General features: G+C 44.3%; 1 protein-coding gene across 11 annotated transcripts in view; it reads right to left on the bottom strand.

The window, feature by feature from the left end:
* Positions 1 to 21,023, bottom strand: part of ANKRD26 (ankyrin repeat domain 26) — a 126,200-nt gene extending 105,177 nt beyond the window's left edge. For all 11 annotated transcript variants that reach the window (XM_090049086.1, XM_090049093.1, XM_090049088.1 and 8 more), the window contains exons 1-7: positions 20,914 to 21,023; positions 19,020 to 19,602; positions 10,210 to 10,324; positions 9,795 to 9,968; positions 7,218 to 7,324; positions 4,824 to 4,961; positions 3,106 to 3,254 (exon numbers count right to left, since the gene is read on the bottom strand). In XM_090049086.1, coding sequence (XP_089905212.1) covers positions 3,106 to 3,254; positions 4,824 to 4,961; positions 7,218 to 7,324; positions 9,795 to 9,968; positions 10,210 to 10,324; positions 19,020 to 19,225 — 889 coding nt within the window. In that variant the 5' untranslated portion in view covers positions 19,226 to 19,602; positions 20,914 to 21,023. The remainder of the gene's footprint in view (positions 1 to 3,105; positions 3,255 to 4,823; positions 4,962 to 7,217; positions 7,325 to 9,794; positions 9,969 to 10,209; positions 10,325 to 19,019; positions 19,603 to 20,913) is intronic.
* Positions 21,024 to 22,251: the final 1,228 nt, after the last annotated feature.

Below are 22,251 nucleotides of genomic sequence, written 5' to 3'. Positions count from 1 at the left end.
TGCTCTGGTTGCCAGTTTGCAGATCTGGCTTGTGTATGTGGCCCACAGGAACAGCAAGATGTTCAGCACTCTTCAGCCCCCAGTCCATTTAGTCTTGTATGGTGTGGTTCTCACAACCTCTTTCTGGAGCCCCTGAATATTCACATAGCTCTTTGGATTCTATGGATGATTTTCTCCTGGGGCAGGGGGAAGACCAGTACAGTATACAGAAACACTGGTAGCAACACCACCACATACCACACCCCTTCACCCCCACTGACAGGCAGCACGTGTTCCACAGTTCCAGTCTCTGCTTGACTTTGGCCTTGGTCTTTTCCCAAGGCTCTGTCTGTTCAGCTCTGGGTCAAACTCCATCCTGAGGATCTTCATCCCATCATGGGGAATGGAGATCCCCCAGGGCTGACAGGTCTCCGAGTTTACCCAGTACCAGGCAGGTACTCTTGCTCCCACTGAGCTTGGCCTCGGCCACCACTCTGTATACCTGTGTGTGTTGAAACAGTATTTCCACTGACCATTTGTCACTGCACAGGGTGCTGAGGTCATACATGAATGCTAGGACTTTTGTCTCTGCCTTGATTCCCCTGGGGATCTTCACTCCACTCATATGAGTGTAGCAATCTCATCTGAGTTGCTAGACTAGCAGTTCCATTATACAAATCAAAAGGATCAGGAGAGTGGGCAGCCCTGCCAGACACCGAACTCCACTGTGACCAAGGTGGTCAGAAAACCATTTACCAGTGCCTTGGTGCTCACATTGGTGTACAGCATCTTTATCCAGGTAATGAAGGTTGGGGGGACCCTATCTTCTTCAAACAGGAAACACTGAGACACTTGGTAGTAGGCTTTCTTTAAGTTGGGATTCAGCACAACAGTATTCAGCCCTCTACCCTACTGACATCACAGTGCACCCCACCGTTACAGCAGGGCTCCATGAATCTGTTGCTCCAGCACCGTGCACAACTGGTCTTTGTGAATCACAGTACCTATAAACAGACTTAAAACACTTGGCAAGGATTCTGGCTACTAGTTCATAGCTGAAGTTCAGGAGTGTTATGGGTCTCCAGTTCTTCAAATCCTCCCTTGACCCTTCTTACATAGCATAAGCTATGCTTGGTATTAGTCCAAAGCCAGCATAAGCTATGCTTGGTATTAGTCCAAAGCCAAAAGACTCATGATTTACGACACAGTTCACTGGGCTGGGCCTCACCGGAGTTTAAAGTCCTGGTGACCCCACAGCACAGCACTGCTTAGCATGTGTGTATACTCCAGATACCCACACAAAGAATCCATGTACTACTAATTAGCCCCGGTGTGTCCTGGGACCCTCTGAAAATTTATATGCGGATCAGATATAAGACAACCTGGTCTGGCTCCACCTCATGGAGAGTGGAGCTGTACCAATAATATGTAACAGGCTGAGAAAAGGGGCAACAAAAAGGATTCTAGGTGAACTGTTTGGGGTCCTGCTTGGTGATGTTTACCAGATACTTAAGGCTAGTGAAGAAACAGAAATAATTGGAAATGGGAAGAAAAGGCATACCTCAGCTGTGAGAATGAAGAGGACGCCAAAATATATGCTTTGCAGTGGCTTACTATGACTTGAAAAAAGTTAGTGCTGAGGGTCACTGAGTGCAGTGGCTACTACCATATATATTATGTAGTAAGTTAACTGGCAGAGGACATACCATGACCACCAAGGTGGCTTTCCTACTGGCAGAGGAAAACCACGAACGTGGCAGGGTTATGCAAAACGCAGGGGCACCTGAACCTCAAGCCCCCAGGCTTGGGCCTGCCTGTAGGATGCTCACCAAAGGATTTGGAAGCATCTGAGGCCCTAGGTGGGGGTGAAGGATGCTTACTGGTAGCAGGGCCACATATGGTTCTTGAATGAGTCTCACAAATTTAGAACCGATTTGGTTGATTTGACTTGGGACAGGAATAATTTTCCTTAAAAAAAAGTTTCCATCAGTATATTTGCTCCATGTGGGCCATGTATTTTATAGTCATACTCAGTGTTGGCTGCACTTAATCAGCTTCATAGTTGGTTTCCACTAATGAGAACATGCTGCTTTTGGCAGCAGTTTAATGATACACAATGTATTTAATGAGCTTTTCCTGTATGCAATTATAAGACGAGGATCTTTTTTCCCCCGTGCTGATTAAGGGAAAAAACCCTCATCTTGAATTCAAGTAAATACAGTATTTATTTAACATCTTTTCTTCATTATGTCATTCGTTATTTGTGTATCATCTGTGTTAAGATGATGTCAATCAATTGACATCACCATGTTGGAAACATACATTGATGTAAGAGTCAACAACCAAACAGGACTTTGTTCCATAATGTACCTTATTTCTTCCAAGGACACAATGTATACATGAAAAACATATTTTTGTTCCTTATGAAGATATATACACTTCAAAGAAATAGTTTGTAACATCAAACATCTTCACAGCAGCATAACCATTCCACTCACTGAAATTTTTCACTACCAGTGAGAAATAAAAGTGAATCGATTCCTGCTATTTAAATAAAAGATAGGAACAATTAATTTGTTTGTGTATATAATATATACAAATATACACACACATTCTGTAGAAGCCATATTACAGAGCGTGCTATTCTTCAATTGAACTTCTCACTCCTCCCTTTACTACAGAAAGAAAAAAATCTCCAACTTAATGCACAGATCAACCTGTAGTCCTTGGTAAACTAAGCCAACACATCAGAAGGGGGCAGATAGCAAGAAAAATTATTTACCTGAAAAACCCCCCCAGAAATTTCAGGCCCCACATATAAATAATTGGATTGTTTTGTAAATATTCTAAGTAAATCTAAACAGTGAAAGGCTGAACTTCTTTGACAGGGCATGCATATCACATCGAGCAAGAAAATGAGAAAAACAAAACGAACTCAAGAGCCTGATACAGTCAACTATCAGCTAGGGATAGGCGAGAGACACAAATCTTCCAAGTTACCAAATTTGTTCATTCTGCAGGTGGTTCCAGTTGTTATAGTTTTATAAATAGGACATGCTTTAATAATACATTCCAAACAAGAGAAGAGATAGCAGCCATTTTTCTCATCCACTCAACCAATCCTACCTTCTTTATCTGTGGCAGGTGCACCCAGAGCATAACCAAGATCTCCAAACCTGTCTGGACTGCTAAACACTGACATGCCTTTTTTATTGCCTGGAGAAGGCTTTTCCACAGTTTTCCATCTGGCATATTCAGAAAGTTGCTTACCAAGACTACATGAAGAAGGAAAGAAAATGCATTAGGTAAGAATAATGGCATTTCAATTTATACTTTTATTGTGACAATAATATTAATTAATTATTATAAAAGAAAAAAGTATAATATTTTATTAGAGACTACAGTTGGAATTCTAAATGTCAACAGCTGTTATTTTTCAATATATATACTTTAATAATTTACATATATACCTGCAATCTGGTCTGCAGACACACCCTAATAAATCAATGGAATTTCACATATATGTAGATCAAATGGTGGGATCTTGACCTTAGTGTGATACTGTTTTGTTGATATGTAAGATAACAGGTAAAACAGAATACAGAGGGACTTTCATATTTAAAGGACCTAGGCCTTCTAACATTTAATATTACAGATTTACTAAAAAACAGTGTGTAATCAGGAGATTACATATACCACAGAGAGTGGTCATGCACATTTAACTAAGTTATCTTTTAACAAAGATGGCATTTTCTTAAGTAGGAAGCCTCTACCAACATGAAGTTAAAAATCAGGGTGGAGTGTAAAATGAAACATTAGCATAAAGCTTTCTACAGTGTTGGGTTCCTGAGGTATTAAGAATGGAACATCACCCTTGAAGAAATCTTGACACTCCACTTTCTCATCTAGCATGCCTATATTTAACAGCAGAACAAGCAAGAACTTTTTTTTCCCTGCTTCTACAAGTGAACTGGATTCCAGACGGGCCAATTCAGCATTTCTAATCATGTGTGCTTGAAGTTTTGAAACACTAACAGGGAAGCGTAAGCACTAATAACTTTAACTGCTTCAGACAGACTACAATTCTTGCTAGTAGCAGTAGAAAACTTGGTGGGGGTGTTCCCATGTGCAGAGGCATGGATTTCCAGGGGCACAAAAAGCAGTGGCACGCATTTGTGCTGCTGCTGTGTGCGCCAGGGCATGCTCCTGCACATGAGCTCCAGCACACACCAGCCTGTCCTGGGTGGGGTAAGGGAGGCTGAGGCCAGCACCCATGCTGACCCCAGCAGTTACCTGGGGTCCTGGGGCCCACCTGGGGCAGCAGTGTGACTGATTCCCCCTCACTGCCTGCCCCCCACCTCCCTCACCACCTGCCTCCTCATGACCTGGCCCAGCTTTTTTAATCTTACTTAACTCTTGGTCTCAGTGATCTATTGAGGCAATAAGTTTCACAGGTTCTATAGTTATAGAAAAATAAAAATGAGGTTCATATGTTAAAATGAATTATTTTACTGCTTATTTCTTTGCTTTTTGTGGTGCATACTGGTATCATACACATTTTAGCAAACCTCCTAAGACTTTTGTGTACAGGAATTTCCCAGGTGTTTCTTTAAATAAATACATATCTATGGCACACATTACCACAATGGAACTTTCAATTCTCTTTTTAATAAGTTAGCACACTAAATTTGAACACTAAATTAAAAAATGAGGGAAACAGAGATTTCAGTCAGCTTTAAATAAAAATCTCAATAGATCCTTAACTGTGAAGTTGCTATAAAAAATCAAACTTGAAGTTCTGACAATGACAAATTTCCCTTTTTAAAAAAGATGTAAAACCTTACCCAGAATATCCACCAAGATGAGCATAATCCTCAGCTGTACATCCACTTACATCTTTATGGGAAAGATCTGCACCATGCTCAAGCAGAATTTTTATTAAACTAAGCTCTCCACCAGAAGCAGCAACCATGAGAGGTGTCCTAAAACAACCAAAGGATTGTATTTAATACATTCATTTAGTAAAAATCTTTCACCTTCATTGCTTTAATTCCTACTTGTCCTCCAATCTTTCCCCCTAATGCAAGCGGAACACAGAAAGTAAAACATTCAAAATATTCTCATTATAAGAGAAAAGAGAACAGAAAAAGTCAATGAATGTATTCAGTCTTCAGAGCAAAGTTTTGGGTAATGCCAATACTAATATATATAAGGTATGACTAACCAATGGAATTTTACCTTACTGTAATGCACATGAATTACTGTTGTCAATAGTAGGGCCCCTACCACTGTGATATTATGAGTGGGAATTCTTTCCTAAAATTCCTTATGCAGGAAACAGAACTACGGCAGAAAGATGAAGGCACCAAATGTACAGAGAATAGCTTAACTTCTAGAAGTCAGTGTGAAGTGAGTACATTTATTTGACTAATTAATTATTACCTTGAACTGTTTCACCTCATTCCCCTAATTAGAGTACCAGAATACTAAGGGAATTGGCTTTATTCATTTTCAATTATGCAATTAAACAGAACTAACAAGTGAAATTTCACCACAATTTAATCTAAGAGGGAAAAAAAATATTTTTTCACTCAAGCTGAACATGGCTTTAAGCAAACTACTTTCTACAGAGGAATCAGGAAGCTCTTTCTTAATCACAAAAGCTGCACTACTGAGAAGGACATGCACAGCAAATCACAGACTGTTTCTATACCCATGTACAAATAAGATCATAGCCATTCAAGAGAAATGTAATTTTTCAGAGAAGATTGATTGTAACTAGTACTTGAAGTGAGAGACTGTTAGCCATAGACCTGATGTCAAGGAAACCCTCCAGCAGCCAAATGTATCTGGTCTTACACTGTACAAACTAAATCTTTTTTAGGCAGATGATCACTAGTGAGCTTGTGAAAATAAAATTTCATTAGGGAACTGAAACATGCCTATTAAAGAAAAGCATAGCAAACTTTAAGATACAGATGTTGCTGCAAGAATAAAGTCCTGCTTTCCTATACATTATAGGGTGCATCTACACGTGTTCTTTAATGAGCATTAGCCTTTTTAATGAGCATTAAAATGTCATGTAAAAAAGTGCTTTTTACTTACCATGCATTAAAATAAGCTAATGTGCATTAAGTGTCACTTAAAAAGAGTTTGCCTTAGTCGGGACAGCCAACTACAGCATGACTAATGCAGCATTAGTGCATTAAGCCAGGCTAATGCACATTTACTTTGTACCTCATAGTGGAAGGTGCCTGTACGCAAGCGCAGAGGCTGCTCCGATGTGCTGTAATTAATGTGTAAAAGCAGACTCGATGAATCAAGTCTGCTGGAGTGTGGTAATTACCACACGCCAGCAACCTCTAATGGTTCATGTATCAGTGTCCCTGTGCTTCAAAATGGCAATGGGGGTGCTTAAACTAAAACTTGTCAAACGAGCATTAGTTCAAATCACAGACTGTTTGATTGGAGTGGGTCTTGGAGCCTCTCTAATTAAAGCACCGCCTCCCCCACCCTTGGAGCAGATTTAGAAGTGCCCAGAAGTACTAAATATAATGTGCATTAAGTAAAGTGCATTAATGCACATGTGGATGCACCCACTAGGCACTTTTACACATGATCCAAGGATGGGGGAGTAGTCTCCCCACTCATGTACAGGCACCCACTGTGTAGTAAAATATATTCAAACCATCATAACTGAGACGGGCTTCTACTTGCTGGAGACCAGGAAAATGTCTAAGGGTGTCACTTAATACTATAAAGTGGAATGTACTATAATCTGAACTTACTATTCAGATGAACACTCTCTCATTATAACAAGCCTGGGTTAGGAAAGGGAAAACTGAACTTTTTAGAAATGCATTTGTAGTGATTAGACTCAAATTCAGATTCTAACAAAACAATTAGGGACTCATTCCTCACTTTGGGCCATGCTGGCAATGAAATCTTGTCCTTAATACAGCTAAGTCAGAATAGCTCAGAGGCAATTCCTCTCATACTACAGGGTCTCTTACATGATAACATCTCTTCTGGAATGATAAAAGTGGCCAGAATAAAATGAAACCATGTGGGAACATGTCATTCCTACACTACAATGATTCTTGGTGGGGATTGGAAGTTTTAAGCCACCTTTTCAGAGCTGTACTTTAGGAAGATGAGCTGCAGGAAAGGATCTGGAGTTGTATTATTTATATTTAAGTAGCAGCCATACTTCTGGGTAAGAGTGCAATATACTTTACCTCTTAGACTTATCTACAGCATGTACATCTGCTCCTTTTTGAAGAAGAAACTCTACCATCCCTTGATGATTTTCAGTTATAGCCAGGGTAAGAGGTGTGTGCCCATCCTATGACAAAAAACCAATGAGTTTTGATAGATTGATATATAACACACATATACACACTCACCTATTTTAAAATATTGCTTAATATATATATTTGAAGAGGTTGATTTTTTAAAAGGGAACGCTGAATGAAATGGCCCATACCAGGCACTCCCAGTAATATGGAAAGAGACCACATGTTGTTTGTTTGCATGGTGACCAATATTTATATTGACTGACTCCTGTCAGGGGGGAGCTTGCTCCGGGTGACTACAGACAATAAACAGAGGCTGTGAGCCTGCAAAGGACTGACTGAATTTGTTAAACCCAAAACCACTACAGTCCCCCTTATATGTCAGGCAATTTTCAAATTGTCCCATGAACCAACTATATGCAACTTAAACTGTAACAGACATAGCACAGGCCACAGTAGCGCAAACTTCCCCATACTGATGTAAAATGTTTTATTTTGACCCAGAGAAACTATCTATAGGGTAAAAAGTGATAAATGGGATCTGCTTCTAAAACCATCTTAATCTATGTCATTTATGGTGAGACTGACAACAAAACAAAGGTGGTAGGTAGTACTATTTTTCACTTAAATTAAGACAGCTGTCAATGTCAGACAAGGTTCTCTGGGTAAATGTGATATCTTTTATTAGACAGACCAAACAGTTGGAAAAATTGCTCTTTGTGAGCTTTGGAACACAAATACTCTTCTTCAGGCATAGGGAAAAGTCTGCTAGTGTTATGTCTTCACCAGCAGACTTTCCCGATGCCTGAAGAAGGGTGTTTATGGCCAAAAGCTTGCAAAGAACAATTTTTAAAACTACTTAGTTGATCTAATAAAAAATATCACATTTACCCAAAGAACCTTTCCTGCCTATGTCCTTAGACCAACATGGCTACAACCAACCATACAGCTGTCAATACACAGTTGTAACATGAGAGTCCATTACTAAACTCTTATTCAAATTAAAGTGAAAAGAGAAGGAATACATCATTTTTTACATCTCTGGATTCTCAGAATTCTCCTACAACACACAAGCTTCAAAACCTCAATTCCATGCTACACTAGGTTAGGTGGAGATCAGAAACCAGCAAGACTCAGCTCTCATATATTTTGCTTCTCTACACATCCATATCCCTTCACCTGCTCCAATCACCCAGCATTAACTTTGATCAACATCTACACAATATTACTAGGTTGCAAATTACTCATGCTCACACAGTTTACTTCATTTTTTATTCTCAAATTCAGTTCACAGGTCATGGCCTCTCTACCAAATACAATTACAGCTTTCTCAAAAAGGAGGTTACACTCACTTAATTCCCCCCATTGTCCCCATTCCTGTAGATAAGAGGCTTCCCCTCCATAGCCATAAGCTTTGGTTTTACTAGGATGTCTGCCCCACAGTGGCTGGGAAGTTACTAGGGTTCTTGAAAAGTTCTCCAAAGACTTTTGACTACAATGCAAAGCTAGAGACTAGGGAGGAGTGGGGGGGGGGAGTTCATTTATTAATTTTGTATCATTTACTCTGATTTCTTTGCCAATCAGAATTGCCAAATGGCTGCTGATAACAGTCCATCACAGAGGCAGGCAACCCCTGGAACAGGTGCCAGAGCATGGCACGTGAAGGCATTCTGCTTGGCATGTGTGCCTTGGGGCAGACGGTAGGTTAGGAGCCAAAGATGTACTGAGACAAGGATTGGCCAACTTGTGGCTTCCCTGTCATACACCCCTGAAACACCAACTTCTTACAAATTGAAGTTGTGGGGTCTTTTGGCACTCTTCCCAAAAATGTTGCCGACCCCTGGTTTATCATTTCTTTTAATCGATTCAACTCCTAATTTCATACCCCTGTTTACAATGTCTGGAACTGCTGATATCATCCAGGATCCTGAAGCTTTAAGCATCTGAATGCTGGAAAAGCATGGCAAGAAAATTTCTGGGGCTATGCACAGATACAGCTCTATGAAAAAAACTGCAGAGGGTTCAGTTATTAGGCCAGGGCAACACTACAAATTCCTCATGGAACTGTTATGTTACCCCAGTATACCTGTACTAGGAAAACCTTTCTGCATGTAAATCTGGCCTCAGTTGTTTTTCCTGCTTCTTGGTATTGCTGGCAACAGTACTGCTGCCAGGTGTCACCCTTAAAAAACATGCTGGCAACGTCTTAAAGGCCAACACGCTTACTTGTTAAATGCTATGCAGGTTTCATGATAAAACTAGAGGGTCTCTCAGTTGGACCATACCCCCTTGTCACAGGTGCTGCTTCACTAATATAATCTTTTTTTAAAAGTAAACTTATAGCTGTAATAATGCAAGCACCAAGTTTCTTAGCTTCAGGATTTTTAAAAGAGAATCTCCTTTGAAAATCTAAAAAACCCAAAAATGAGAACAATGGTTTTGTATGAGGATGCACCCCTTCCAAAACTGAACATAAAATATATAATGTTTGAAATTCTGTTTTTCTGAAAGTAAAGTTACCTTATTTTGTGCATCAATATCAGCATCATGCTCAAGTAACTCTATTGCTAGAGATATATTAGGAATACAGGCAGCAAAGTGAAGGGCCGTGTTGCAGTTAACATCAACGACATTAGGGTCTGCGCCATGTTCTAGCAGCAGAGTTGCACATTTTTCTTGTTGGCATTGTACTGCCTGGAAGTATAACACAAAAAGAGGGAATAAATTCTAGAAGTTAAATTTTACCTTAAATAGAATTACTACAAGTAACATAAAATTTGAAAATAAGGAAGATGATTTTAAACATATTAAGTATCATATTTTACACAAATGCTAACACCAACTTATGTTCCTATATTAAATAATATATAACTTGTAACTAACTAGAAATTAATACTGATACATCTGGCACAATCATAACAAGTATTCTACATACCTTCATTAATGGTGACCTGCTATCGTTGTCACAGAGATTTAGCTTGCACTTGTTCTCAATTAAATAGGAAACAATATCTAGATGTCCATTTGCACATGCCAAATGCAAAGGAGTCCTACAAAATAAAATATTAATGCATCAAATTAAACAGAAAAGAAAGCATAGTGTTTATATGACTACAGTAAATTTAAGATTTGGCTCAAATTATAGATTTTTGTACATCAACCTTAAAGAAAAAAGGTTATGACCTATGGAAATACTTCCATACTTCAAAGCATTACAAGCTAAATATATGAAACTGAGAGAGGCAATAAAACACACACAAAGTAACCCCCGCAATATCCCTGAACAAATATATTTATATACTAATCGTGCAAATGATTAGCAGTTGTACGGTTGTAACGTTGGGATCTTAAGTCTATAAAGAACAGATTGTGTATTTTCCCTGTCATTCAAATGCCAAAGCTGAAAAAGAGTTTTAGAACTATGTTATGTATTTATAGGTGTGTACACCTACACATATACAGATATATAGATATACACATATATGCATATGAGTATATATATGACACAAGTGCACATGCACATTCTACCCTCCCTATCCAAGCTAACTACTTCAGGAGGTGTAAGATCATACTGAGTGGAAAGAATTTACAATGTTTCTTAGACTAACAAAAAGAAACTACCAACTTTAATATTTTATTGGGTAAAACAAACAAAAAAACAAGAAGTAATGCAATGTTTGTGGCAAACATACCTCTTTGAGACAAAACAGATTGCAAGTGCTATGCCCAAGTGGCAACACACTGACTGACGTAACAAAAACAATTCTCTTCATAAGTAGGACATAACTAAGAGCTTGTTTACTTGTGTTCCCTTGAAGCACAAAACATCAAAATAAGAATTTTGAAGTAACAGTTTTGATATAAATGTGACTAAATAAACATCCCCCTGTACCTCTACCATGAATCATTGCTTTTATATAGCAGCCATGTACAGATATCCAATTTCTTCTGAGACAGTGTGCTGATGTTCAGGATTTTTGTCCTAGGGTAGAAATGGCGACTCCAGGAGAAAAATAATTTGGCAACAGCCAGGATTAAATTGCTCCCAAGACAGTTTATCCTGGGACAGCAAGCTGTACACATTCTCTTCTGAGAAATCACAGCACAGTCCTTCAGCATCCCAGGGGGCTCTGGCCTCTCCCACCTCCCCCCAGGAAGACAGTGCATCTTGGCTGCTCCAGTGCAGAACACACCCCCTTCACAATCCCCACACTGTGCTGCAAGGAAGCACAGCCCAAAAGATAGTTTGGGTCAGCCAATAAGGGCTCCCTGTGCACTGCAGCTACCTCTTGGGAGCAGACTTGGGAGTCTTCAGAGCCTGCCAAGATGTGTGCACAATGCCCCTTGGCTGTGCAGTGTTAGCACTGCAAGCTCTCTGCTCTTCAAGGGCTCAATATCACATCTGTTCAGGCATCTTTGGGCAAGTTTCTTCTATCAGGAGAACCAACCTGGAAGAATCAGATTATCTGAACATATGTACTCAGTCATAGATCGAGGCAGCTCTCCTAAATTACCCAGCACAGTCCTTTGTATGGCTGCCTCATTGTATGTCTAATGGAACAGCTGTCACATCATATGCTCTCATCCAGATGAGCATGGATATGCGGCATGTGGCACCGCAGACTCATCTGTAGCGCCACACACCACACATTCAGGTATTGCCTGTGCTGCTCCCTTGTAGCAGAGGTGGGAGGTTTGACCCATGGAGATCCTGAGGTCAAAAAAATCTTGCGCCTTAAAAAAGTGGGCAGCACACATGGCAATAGTGCACACCACCCAAAACCAGATCCTGGCCGGCCAGAACCACACTCCAGCTTCTAGCCAGGCTCCCAGCTGCAGGAGCGCCATGCTTGCAGCTCCCCAATGCCCCCAGGACTCCAGATAAGGCTGCTCAGGACAGCACAACTGGTGGCCCCAGCTTCCCCAACCACACCCAAGGTAACCTGCCACCTGCCAGAGGGCACATGGCACGGGCGTTCCCCAGGGACAAGTAGCAGCAGCACAAGGTGTGCCACTGCTTCTTGTTCCCAGGGAAAAAAACATCCATGCTCGTGTGGATGTGGTCTACATCCCCGAAGGTAGCAAGAAATCCCTATAATTCCACATCAGAGGATTAAAAACTAAAAATCATACTTTTCTTGGAGCTAGACAGTGCCATTCTCAAACTTCAACAAGGTCTGCATGGAAGAGCAATATCTCTACCCTACTACACTGCTGGTCAGGAATACTCTTCAGGTGTTCAGTGTAGGTGTTTGAACCACCTCCGATGGCAGACTGTTCCAGACCTTGGGGGCTCGGACAGTAAAGAAATTCTTCCTTATGTCCAGCCTGAAACGGTCTTGCAGGAGTTTGTGACCGTTCGACCTAGGCATCCCTTGGGGCGCTCTGGTGAACAAACATTCCCCCAGATCCTGGTGGTCACCCTTGATAAACTTATAGGTGGCCATCAGATCACCCCTGAGCCTACGCTTTTCCAGGCTAAAGAGTCTCATGTCTCTCAGCCTACCATCATAAGATCTGTTTTCCTGACCTCTGATCATGCGCGTGGCTCTCCTCTGGACTCTCTCAAGCTTCTCCACATCCTTTTTGAATTGTGGAACCCAAAACTGGATGCAGTACTCCAGCTGCGTCCTCACCAAGGCCAAGTACAAGGGGAGAATGACATCCCAGGATTTGCTTGAGAAGCATCTATGGATGCAAGCCAGCGTTTTGGTCGCTTTATTAGCCGCAGCATCGCATTGGAGGCTCATGTTCATCTTGTGGTCAATGATGACCCCCAAGTCTCTTTCTTCTGTAGTGCTATCCAACGTAGCACTGCCGAGCCTATAAGGATGCTGCAGGTTTTTCCTCCCAAGGTGGAGAACCTACCATTTTTTGGTGTTAAACACCATGAGGTTCTCATCTGCCCATTTGCTGAGCTTGTCCAGGTCAGCCTGGATCACCCGCCTATCTTCTGGCATGGATGCTTTGCCCCAAAGTTTGGTGTCATCGGCGAACTTGGCCAGTCCACTCCTGACTCCAATGTCCACATCATTAATGAAGATGTTGAACAGTATGGGTCCAAGGACAGAGCCTTGAGGGACCCCACTAGTCACAGGGCACCACGATGAGTGACTGCCATCAATTACAACCCTCTGGGTCCGACCACGGAGCCAATTTCCCAGCCAGCGGATCGTGGTGGAGCCAAGGCCACAACTGGGCAGTTTGGCCAAGAGGTGATCATGGGATACCAGATCAAAAGCTTTTTTGAAGTCAAGATATATGACATCAATCTCTTCTCCCTCATCCAGGTGATAGGTCACCTGGTCATAGAAGGAAATGAGATTGGTCAAACAAGACCTACCCGCTACAAACCCGTGCTGGCTATCCCTTAGAAGGTTAGCCTGGGCCAGTCCATCAAGGATGGCCTCCTTAATAAACTTTTCTGATCATCCCCAGGATAGAAGTCAGACTAACGGGCCTGTAGTTAGCCAGATCCATTCTCCTCCCTTTCTTGAAGATCGGCACCACATTGGCCTTCTTCCAGTCTTCGGGCACTACACCAGAGCGCCAGGAGTTTTCAAAGATCCGTGCCAGGGGCTGGGCTATGACGCTCGCCAGCTCCTTGAGTACCCTGGGGTGCAGATTGTCAGGGCCGGCTGACTTGAAGGTATCCAGCTTCTCAAGATGTTCCTTCACGATGTCAGCATTTATGGAGGGTAGGGGAACCCCATCACCGGGATCTCCCTGTCCCATAGCAGGCATGGGCATCCCGTGTGACTGATGAAAGACTGACGCAAAGTACCTATTTAATAGGTTGGCTTTTTCCTGGGCATCAGTTGTCAGTTGCCCCATCTGGTTTAGCAGGGGTCCAACATTGCCCTTGCTTTTCCTCCGGCTCCCCACATATCTGAAAAAGGACTTTTTGTTGTCCTTGATGCTTGAACCTAGTTGGAGTTCAGTTGCAGCCTTGGCTTTCCTGGTTTGCTCCCTGCAGGACCGGACCAGCGCAGAATAATCCTCCTTGGAGGTGAATCTCGTCCTCCATCCTTTGTAGGCTTTCCTTTTTAGCCGCAGGAGGTCCGCTAGGTCCCTGGAGAGCCAGGAGGGCTGCTGTGCCTTCTTGCTGCCTTTCCTCCGTGTTGGAATAGATTTAGCTTGTGCATTGAGGATCGCTTCCTTGAGGAGCAACCACTCTTCTTGAACTCCCATCTCCCTGGGGTCATGGTCCCTAAGGGCCTGACCGACAAGCCTCTTGAGCTTGTCAAAGTCGGCTTTTCTGAAGTCAAGGACTTCTGTGTTCCTGACTGACTTGCCAGCTTTATGGCGGATGGTGAAGGTGATCAGCTCATGGTCGCTGTCACCCAGCTTCCCGTCGATCACTAGGTCGCCGATTAGGTCGTCCCCCGTAGCCAGTACCAGGTCGAGCAGCACTTTGCCTCTCATTGGCCCATAGACTCCTTGAGTCAGGTAGAGGTCATCCACGCACGAGAGAAAGCTTTGCGACCGCTCGGATTTTGCTGAGTGATCTTCCCACGAGATGTCCGGGTAATTGAAGTCACCCATGACACGATCCCAGGTGATAAGGGTAAAGAAAATGACATGATCCTGATGTTGCATCCACTACATTGTGGACTGCTGGCTCAAAAACAAGCATGGACTTGTGAGAGAGGATTATTCTGCAGACCTAGGATAAACAGAAGCAGCAGAACTTTAAGATGATGAGGGCCACTTTTGAGGAAACCTCCATTCAGCTTACCCCAGATCTGCAGAGGCAGCACACTGATAGAAAACTTCTCCTTAGCTGCAAAGCAGAACATGACTATCTGTATCTCAAAGCTTACTATGTTCACTTGTACAGATCTGTTGCAAACTATTTTGGTATATGCAAATTAACCATTAGGGCTATAGCAACAAAAACATGTGCTGCCATTATCCACATACTGCTGCAACATGTAATAAAACTTGCAGTTCTTCAGGTTCTGGAAGGCTTTACAGACATGAGCTTCCCCAGTTGCCCTAGACAGTTGTTGGAATCCACGCCTATCAACTGCTGCCCAGGCTAGTGAAACTTGTATGCTCAAGGCACCCCTTGTTAGACTTGAGGCATCCCTTGGAAAATACCAGATTTTTGTTTTTATTTTTTGACTACAGAAAAATAATAGAGCAATTTTTCAGTTGCAAAGAACTCACAAACTCACAACAGGTCAGAATGGTTGTGATGCTATTTCAAGTCTTTGGGTTTATCTTCTGAATTATTTTTGTACACCTAACAGAGCAAAAGCACTCTGGTTGAGCAGTATATTAACTATTGCCCAAAACAGCTGGAAGGTGACAGCAGAGGGTACCTTTGGAAATTAAAGCCTAGATGGTGGGGGTCTGGTTTATGACATAAGGTACCCAAGCAGTTTCCTGCTTTGGATTTTAACTGGTTGCTATATATTTACCAAGGGCTGTCCTGTTTACCAGGGCACCCCTTGGAATAACCAGGAACAACGGCCACAAGCTGATCGAGAGTAGATTTAGGCTGGACATCAGAAAGAGCTTCTTCATAGTTAAGAGTTGCCAGAATCAGGAATGGGCTTCCAAGGGAGGTGGTGCTCTCCCCTACCTTGGGGGTCTTCAAGAAGAGACTGGACAAGCACCTGGCTGGGGTCACATGACCCCAGCACTTCTTCCTGCCACGGGCAGGGGGTCAGACTTGATGATCCATTGAGGTCCATTCCGACCCTAGCACCTATGAATCAGCCCTGCGAACTCCCTGCTTTCCTGGGGTTCAGCATTCAAATACCTGTTCAGATGTCCCTCGGTAAGTTTTTCTACCTGAGAGAATTCTCCCACATCATCTGAACTGGGAAAATTGTGTGTGCAGCAATAATTAGCGTTCTCCTCCAGGTTTCTACTGGTAGCCTGCTGGTGGTGTCTAACAAAGGGTTTAGAAGAAAGGGACTTTGAGACAAACTAGTGGGTGGTCTGAACTCCTGTGTCACAACTGTCAGCAACATCCTTGTGTAAAGACTTTTCCAACCTCAAAGGCTTCCTGGGGATGTCTGTATTATCCATGAAATGTGGCTTAATGCAAGTGTCGCCTGTGAAGACTTGTTCAGAGTGACACAATATGGGAGAGTGGCTCACCTAGCGCAAAACTAACAATTGTCTTAGGCCTGACTGAAGCCGTAAAATGCATGGAACAATGTTGATGTCCCTGAACTGCCAATTCCTTGGCTAATCTTCATACGCTTCCTGGTTGAGGCTGTTTTGAGTGAGACCTTTCTATACCTTAGTTTCACCTCACAGTTCTAGAAGGCAAAGGATCTCAGCACTTGCTCCAACAGCAGGTGCAATGAAAAAGCACTCTTCTAGTGGGCTGAGAGTGCTCACGAACAGGAAGTACAGCTGAACTTCCAAGGTGCTGATCTCTGAAATGTCTGGGTACAGAAAGAAGGAATCTGGCCATGCACCAGTATTTAAATGTAGAGGTGACATCTGCTCTCCGTGAGCATGGAGCAATAGAGACCACACGGTATACTGAGTAACCAGTTCAGTAGAGAGTAGAAAACAGCGTGGAGAACAATTTCATAGAATGGGATGGGGTGGTACAAACAAACCCTGCTCTGAAAGTTACAAGACCCAAAATAAAACTCTTTGGGACTGAAATATATAATTCCACTGTATTTGCAGAATACCATGCAACATTTTATCCATTCAACTTCTCATTAATTTTAATCATAACTTTATAGGTGAAACCCACATGCAGCGCTTGAAAATTTGAGTGAAGTTTTTGTTACAATAAGGGTAACGATGGGTCAGTAGAATCAAATCTCACAACTTGTGCTGCCTGCTCGAAGGATCATTACTATATAATTTATGCTCCTCTTGTGTAACTGACTGAAAGAAACACCTTTCAGAAATATCAGGCTCTCTGGAGCTGCTGTACAATCATTTGAGCCCCTATGCCAAAACATGACCTGAAACTAATAACCACTTTGGACTTTCCTTCCAACAGATTTCCTTGAATAAAAATCTAAGTAGCTTTGCAACAAGTGCTAATACACCAAAATATAATTAACTTAATTTTGAACACAGTTCTTTTCTGACAGCACTGCTCATGTGTTCTGTATATCTTCTGCATTTGAACTATGGCAGGGGTGGCCGGTAGCCAATCCTTTCAACTTTTGGTATCTCTTTAGTGTTAATGTTAACAGTGAAACAAATCCTGCCACAATCCTTCCACTTTAGGAGATGTGGGGTGGGGGGGAAGCCTGTGGCTCCTCTCAATGGTTGGGAGAGGTAGTTAGCTATGTTAGTCTGAAGTCAAGTAGAAGACAAGGTAGATATGCACTTTTACAGACTAACTTAAGATTAGATAAAGAGCTTTGGTGAACCCAAGTTTCATTGTTGGCAGGCTGATGTAAGGCCTATTTGATGTACATAACAGATGTGGCATAAGCCCCCACAGAAACTGTCTACATGCACACATCCAGGACAACTCTCTCAGGTTTGTTTTCCTAAGACAAAAACTGACCTGTACAGAAGTTCAAACAAAGAAGCGAAGAGCCTGAAATGTGGATACTGGCCCTAGAGCATGCAGCCCAGAGAGCATTGCAAGCTTTTTTTTTTTTTTTTAAGTGAATGTAGGCAGGGGTCATCAGGGTAATGGAAAGTGGAAGCAGCGTCTCTGTGCTATACATAGGATCCTCCAGACTTTCCCTCACCTATGCTGTTTCAGCAGCTGCAGCAGGGCAGAGAGTATTGCTTGTATACTTCTCAGCAACCAAACACTGCAGCGTGATTGTGAGCTTGGACAGATGTTCAGCTTCTCCAGGGAGAATCCCTGCTCTCTCAAGAGAAACCATGAATGTACATGTGCTCATCATTTTTCCCAGAGTAAGAGCAGGTGCTTGGGGAGAAAAATAACTTGAGAACAATCTGAGCGAAGTGGCTCTCTGGAGACTCTCTCCCAGGAGACAGAATTTCTGTAGAAGCACCCACTGCACTTTGCTGCTTCTCCCTTCTGCTTCCACAGGCAGGAACAGAACCAAAACATGCCCACAAAGTGCTTCAACGCTGGACTCTTCCAACCTGAAGCATTCAGGGGCCATGTTCTGCTCCCTGCTTGGTTGGGCCACACACATGTTCTCCCCTCCTTGTGGGGGAAGGGGAAAGAAAAGCAACCAAGCACACTGACTGTCTGTACCAACATTCAGTCTCCTGAGAGACATTCCCCCAGGGAACCAATTCACTTGGGCTGTTCCTGCGTTATTTTTCTCCACTTCTATACTGGGAGAAAGTGACAAAGGTGTGCACAAGCAGTTTCTCCTGAGGGAGCAAGGACTCTCCCTGGAGAAAATGAACATCTGCCCAAGACCAGCTGTTACCCCATTCCATTTTGAGATCAGCTGCTTTAAGGCAGCAATGCTTTGAAGGCAGCAGCGTACGCCACAAGTGGTCTGTAACTCTGTCTGCCATTCTGGTCTTTATTCCCACCCACCCCCGCCAGGCTGGAAAGAGAAACAAACACAACCTGTGGGGTCAGAGGAGGAGGGACCCAGAAAAGCCTGGGAAGGCTCAAGGGAGACCAGGAGCAATGAACTCCACCCAGGGAGCACACTCTGAAGCAGCAGATAACCTCCAGGGATGCCTACTGCCAGGCGGAGGATGTCTGTCTGCCTGCTTGCCTATTTTTCAGGAGGGAGGGGAAGAAGGGTGGTCACAGATGGTGGCCTGACAGCCCTCAGAGCGCAGTCCCCCCATCCCCTGCGGTACCGGTTCTCCTTGTCCAGCTGGTTGGAGTCCTGCTTCCGCAGCAGCTGTTGGAGCTTGCCCAGGTCCCCAGTGGCAGCTGCACGGTGTAGCTTCCCCAGGTCCCGCTCGCGGAGCCCATAGCCGCCAGAGCCCACGGGCAGGGAAGCGCTCTTGGAAGGCGACGGCAGCCCCTTCTTCTTCTTGCCAAAACCAAAGATCTTCTTCATCCTCCTGGGGCCACAATCAGGATACGCAGGGACACCAGGGCTGCTACATGCACATGGTGGGTACCAATCCTAGTTGTCCAGGCACAGTCAAGCCCACAAGGGGGAGGGGAAGTTCCACTGTAGCTGGGGTGGGGCAGAGCCTGGGGCAATCACAGCAGGACAGGATACAGCTGGACCCGCAGGCTGGAGGTGGGGCAGGGACACACAGGCTCAGTGGGTTCCTCACTCATGTGGCGGTGGCAACATCCACAGTAACCGCTGTCCAAGGACTCCAACAGTGATGAACAATGTCATCTTTTTCAGTAAATTTGGGAGAGCTGATAACATTGTTATAAGTTCACATACACAGATGATGGGCCAAAAGTGTAAAAATCAACCTGGAGAAGATAGGTATTAGAGTAAAGGAATTGTAAGGTGGAGGAGGAGCTGGTTCATGAGTTGGCAACAAGCAGCACTACAAGGGGAAGTATTGAGCTAGAATGTGATCACTAGTGGAATTCCTTGGGGATCAATCTTGGGAGCACCAACAGCTCATAATCTTTCTGTAGTAAAAAACTTTACCTAGGAGGTCCTTCTCAGCTGTTTCCAACTGATTTGTTTCCAACTTAGAACAAAAAAACCCCCTTTTGGATCAGTCTCCCATGCATGACTTCTATCTTGTATTGGTTGAATTTCATCCCATTGCTGCTACTTCAGCCCTCAAAGTATTCCAGGGGGGCATGCAAGGGGTTACAGGATAACCTTATTCTGCTCTGTGCTGGTGATGTTTCCCAAGTTTGTGTCATCAAAACATTTCATCAGCACCCTTCTTTTTATTTAAAAAAAATCTAAATCTTGGTTTAGCTCTTCTGTTTAAGGGTAAATCCAGTGTGGACATAACCCATGCTTCAAGTGCATGCTCTCTGCCTCTAGGATGGTAGCACTCAACTTCTGGCCTTCAAGCCAAATCCAGCCCACAGGGCTCTCCATGTGTCCAGAAATTGGCAGTGGGAGATGAATGGCAGCACAGACACAGCTTCAAGAGCCACAGCCACAGTTGGGGAACTGAAAAGTGCCCAAAGCACTTGGCATTTAAGGGTTCGCCTCTGAAGCCCACAACAAGGTCACAGAGGAAGAGAAGAGAGCCTCTCCCTCTTGTAGCAAGCACCAGGTCTGGATCGAGATGGTAATACTTAAGCTACTTAAGCTGCTAGAATTCGGAGTGCCAAAACATGGGGCAGACACGTGACACAGGAATTGCTCACTCACGGCTCAGACACAAGGGACGATCCCAGCAAAAACTTGCCACGATTCCAAGGGGCAGCATGAATTTATAAAGGATCCGAGGGGCTGGGGGCTGATAACTAGTGGAGAAGGTGATCACACACTGCAGTAAGCCCATTCGCCCCCAGCCTCTTGCCTCGATCCTTTATAAATCCATGATGCCCCTTCCCAACTTCCCTGCCTCACTCGCGTCTGGGCAGTAACTGCCTGCAACTGTCTAGGACCAAGGGCTGCTATTTCCAAGCAGTGGTCCGGCCCGGGACCCACCGGCCTTGGCTGGGACCTTTGTTTTGAAGCGGGTACATGGAGCGGAGGCTGGGCACGGCGGGGCGTAAGGGGGGCTGCGTCCTTCACCACGTCCGCAAGCCTTAGGGCCCGGGCGCCTGGCACACCCCACCCCCTGGTCCCCAGCGACGAAAGGATACGGCTGACACAGCATCCCCAGGCGGGGTCATAGCGGCGCGCTCCGCACCGGCACCAGCAACCGGCTCCCGCGAGCAGCCCGCAGCGCTGCACTTCCGGTGAAGGAAAGAAGCCCGGCTTACTACGCAGGCGCCGTGGGGGCGGGAAGGAGGGGGACCTTGTCAGGACGCATGCGCCGTTCGGAGCGTGAAACTATGGGAACGGAGCTGACGCCAAGCTGTGCCAGTGGGAGGACAAGATTTGAACACGCATGCGCTGAAACAAGCCTATGCCTCGAAAATAGAGAGAGCTCAGGGGTGGCTTTACGCATGCGCTCTATGTCTCTCTTCTGGGAGGGTCGGCCCTGTGCTGAGGGTGGGGTTGGGCTTTCCCGCCTACCACATGCTGGTGCTGACGCCACATGCCGCGTGCGGAGCAGCTCCAGGGGCCGGGGCCGCCCCCTCTGGCATAGCCCCCTGTGGCGGGGTGACCTCTGGGCACCCTGTTGTAGGGTCTAGGGGGAGCTTCTGCCAGCAGCCTTAGCTGCATTGGTGCCCAATGTCTGTGTTTGAGCCTCTCTAGAAAGGCAGGGAGAGACCTAATAGGAGACTGGCGGGATCCCCCTGCAAGGCAGGAGGTGTGATTGTGGGATCCAGCGCCCCATCCAATCACGCCTCACTGCCAGTTAGGCCTGCTTGCACCACAAAGTCGGAAGCTCCAGCAGCTGCAGGTCCCACAGCTGTGGCAATCTCCCATATGCTGCTGCGAGGCCTGTGGCTGACAGGGCTCACAGCTGTGGCAGCACGTGGGACACCACTGTTAGAAATATTATTAAAAATGCATTATCAATAGCAGATTTAGAAAAAAAAAACAAAAAAACACAGCTGCTACCCATCCTTGTCTCCTTAATGGGAGAGGGAAAGGGGGGGTGGAAATTGAAGGGAAAAGTCACCAAAAGGCCCTTTGTACTAAGCCATCACTCCCTTTCTGTCCTGCAAATTTACTATCTCTTTGTCACACTAAATCACACTTTCTTTTATGACCCCAAATTCCTAAGGCTAAGATAAGAGCAAATGCCATTTTTTGCCTTTAGGATGAACCTTGAGTAATCCTGAATCCCATCCACGCACGCGTGATAGACTAATGCATATTAAGCCTACCCGCCCCGCATACTTAAGTAGTTAATTATAATGCACATGGGACGTATGAAGCGACATGTTTACATATATGTTTGTATGAACCGGAAATGAGTTGTAAAAATTCCTTCTTCTGCACACGTGGTCAGGAGAGAGGGGATAAAAGCCTGCTAATGATTATGCTCGGGGGCAGAGGGACTTGATCTTTTGTCTTCTCCCTCTGAC

Source organism: Crocodylus siamensis, chromosome 5 (genome assembly GCF_052110815.1).
Source record: "Crocodylus siamensis isolate JL-2025a chromosome 5, ASM5211081v1, whole genome shotgun sequence".
NCBI classification, from domain to species: domain Eukaryota; kingdom Metazoa; phylum Chordata; order Crocodylia; family Crocodylidae; genus Crocodylus; species Crocodylus siamensis.
Note: the sequence above shows the minus strand (reverse complement) of the source record. Positions and strands in the feature narration are given on the sequence as shown.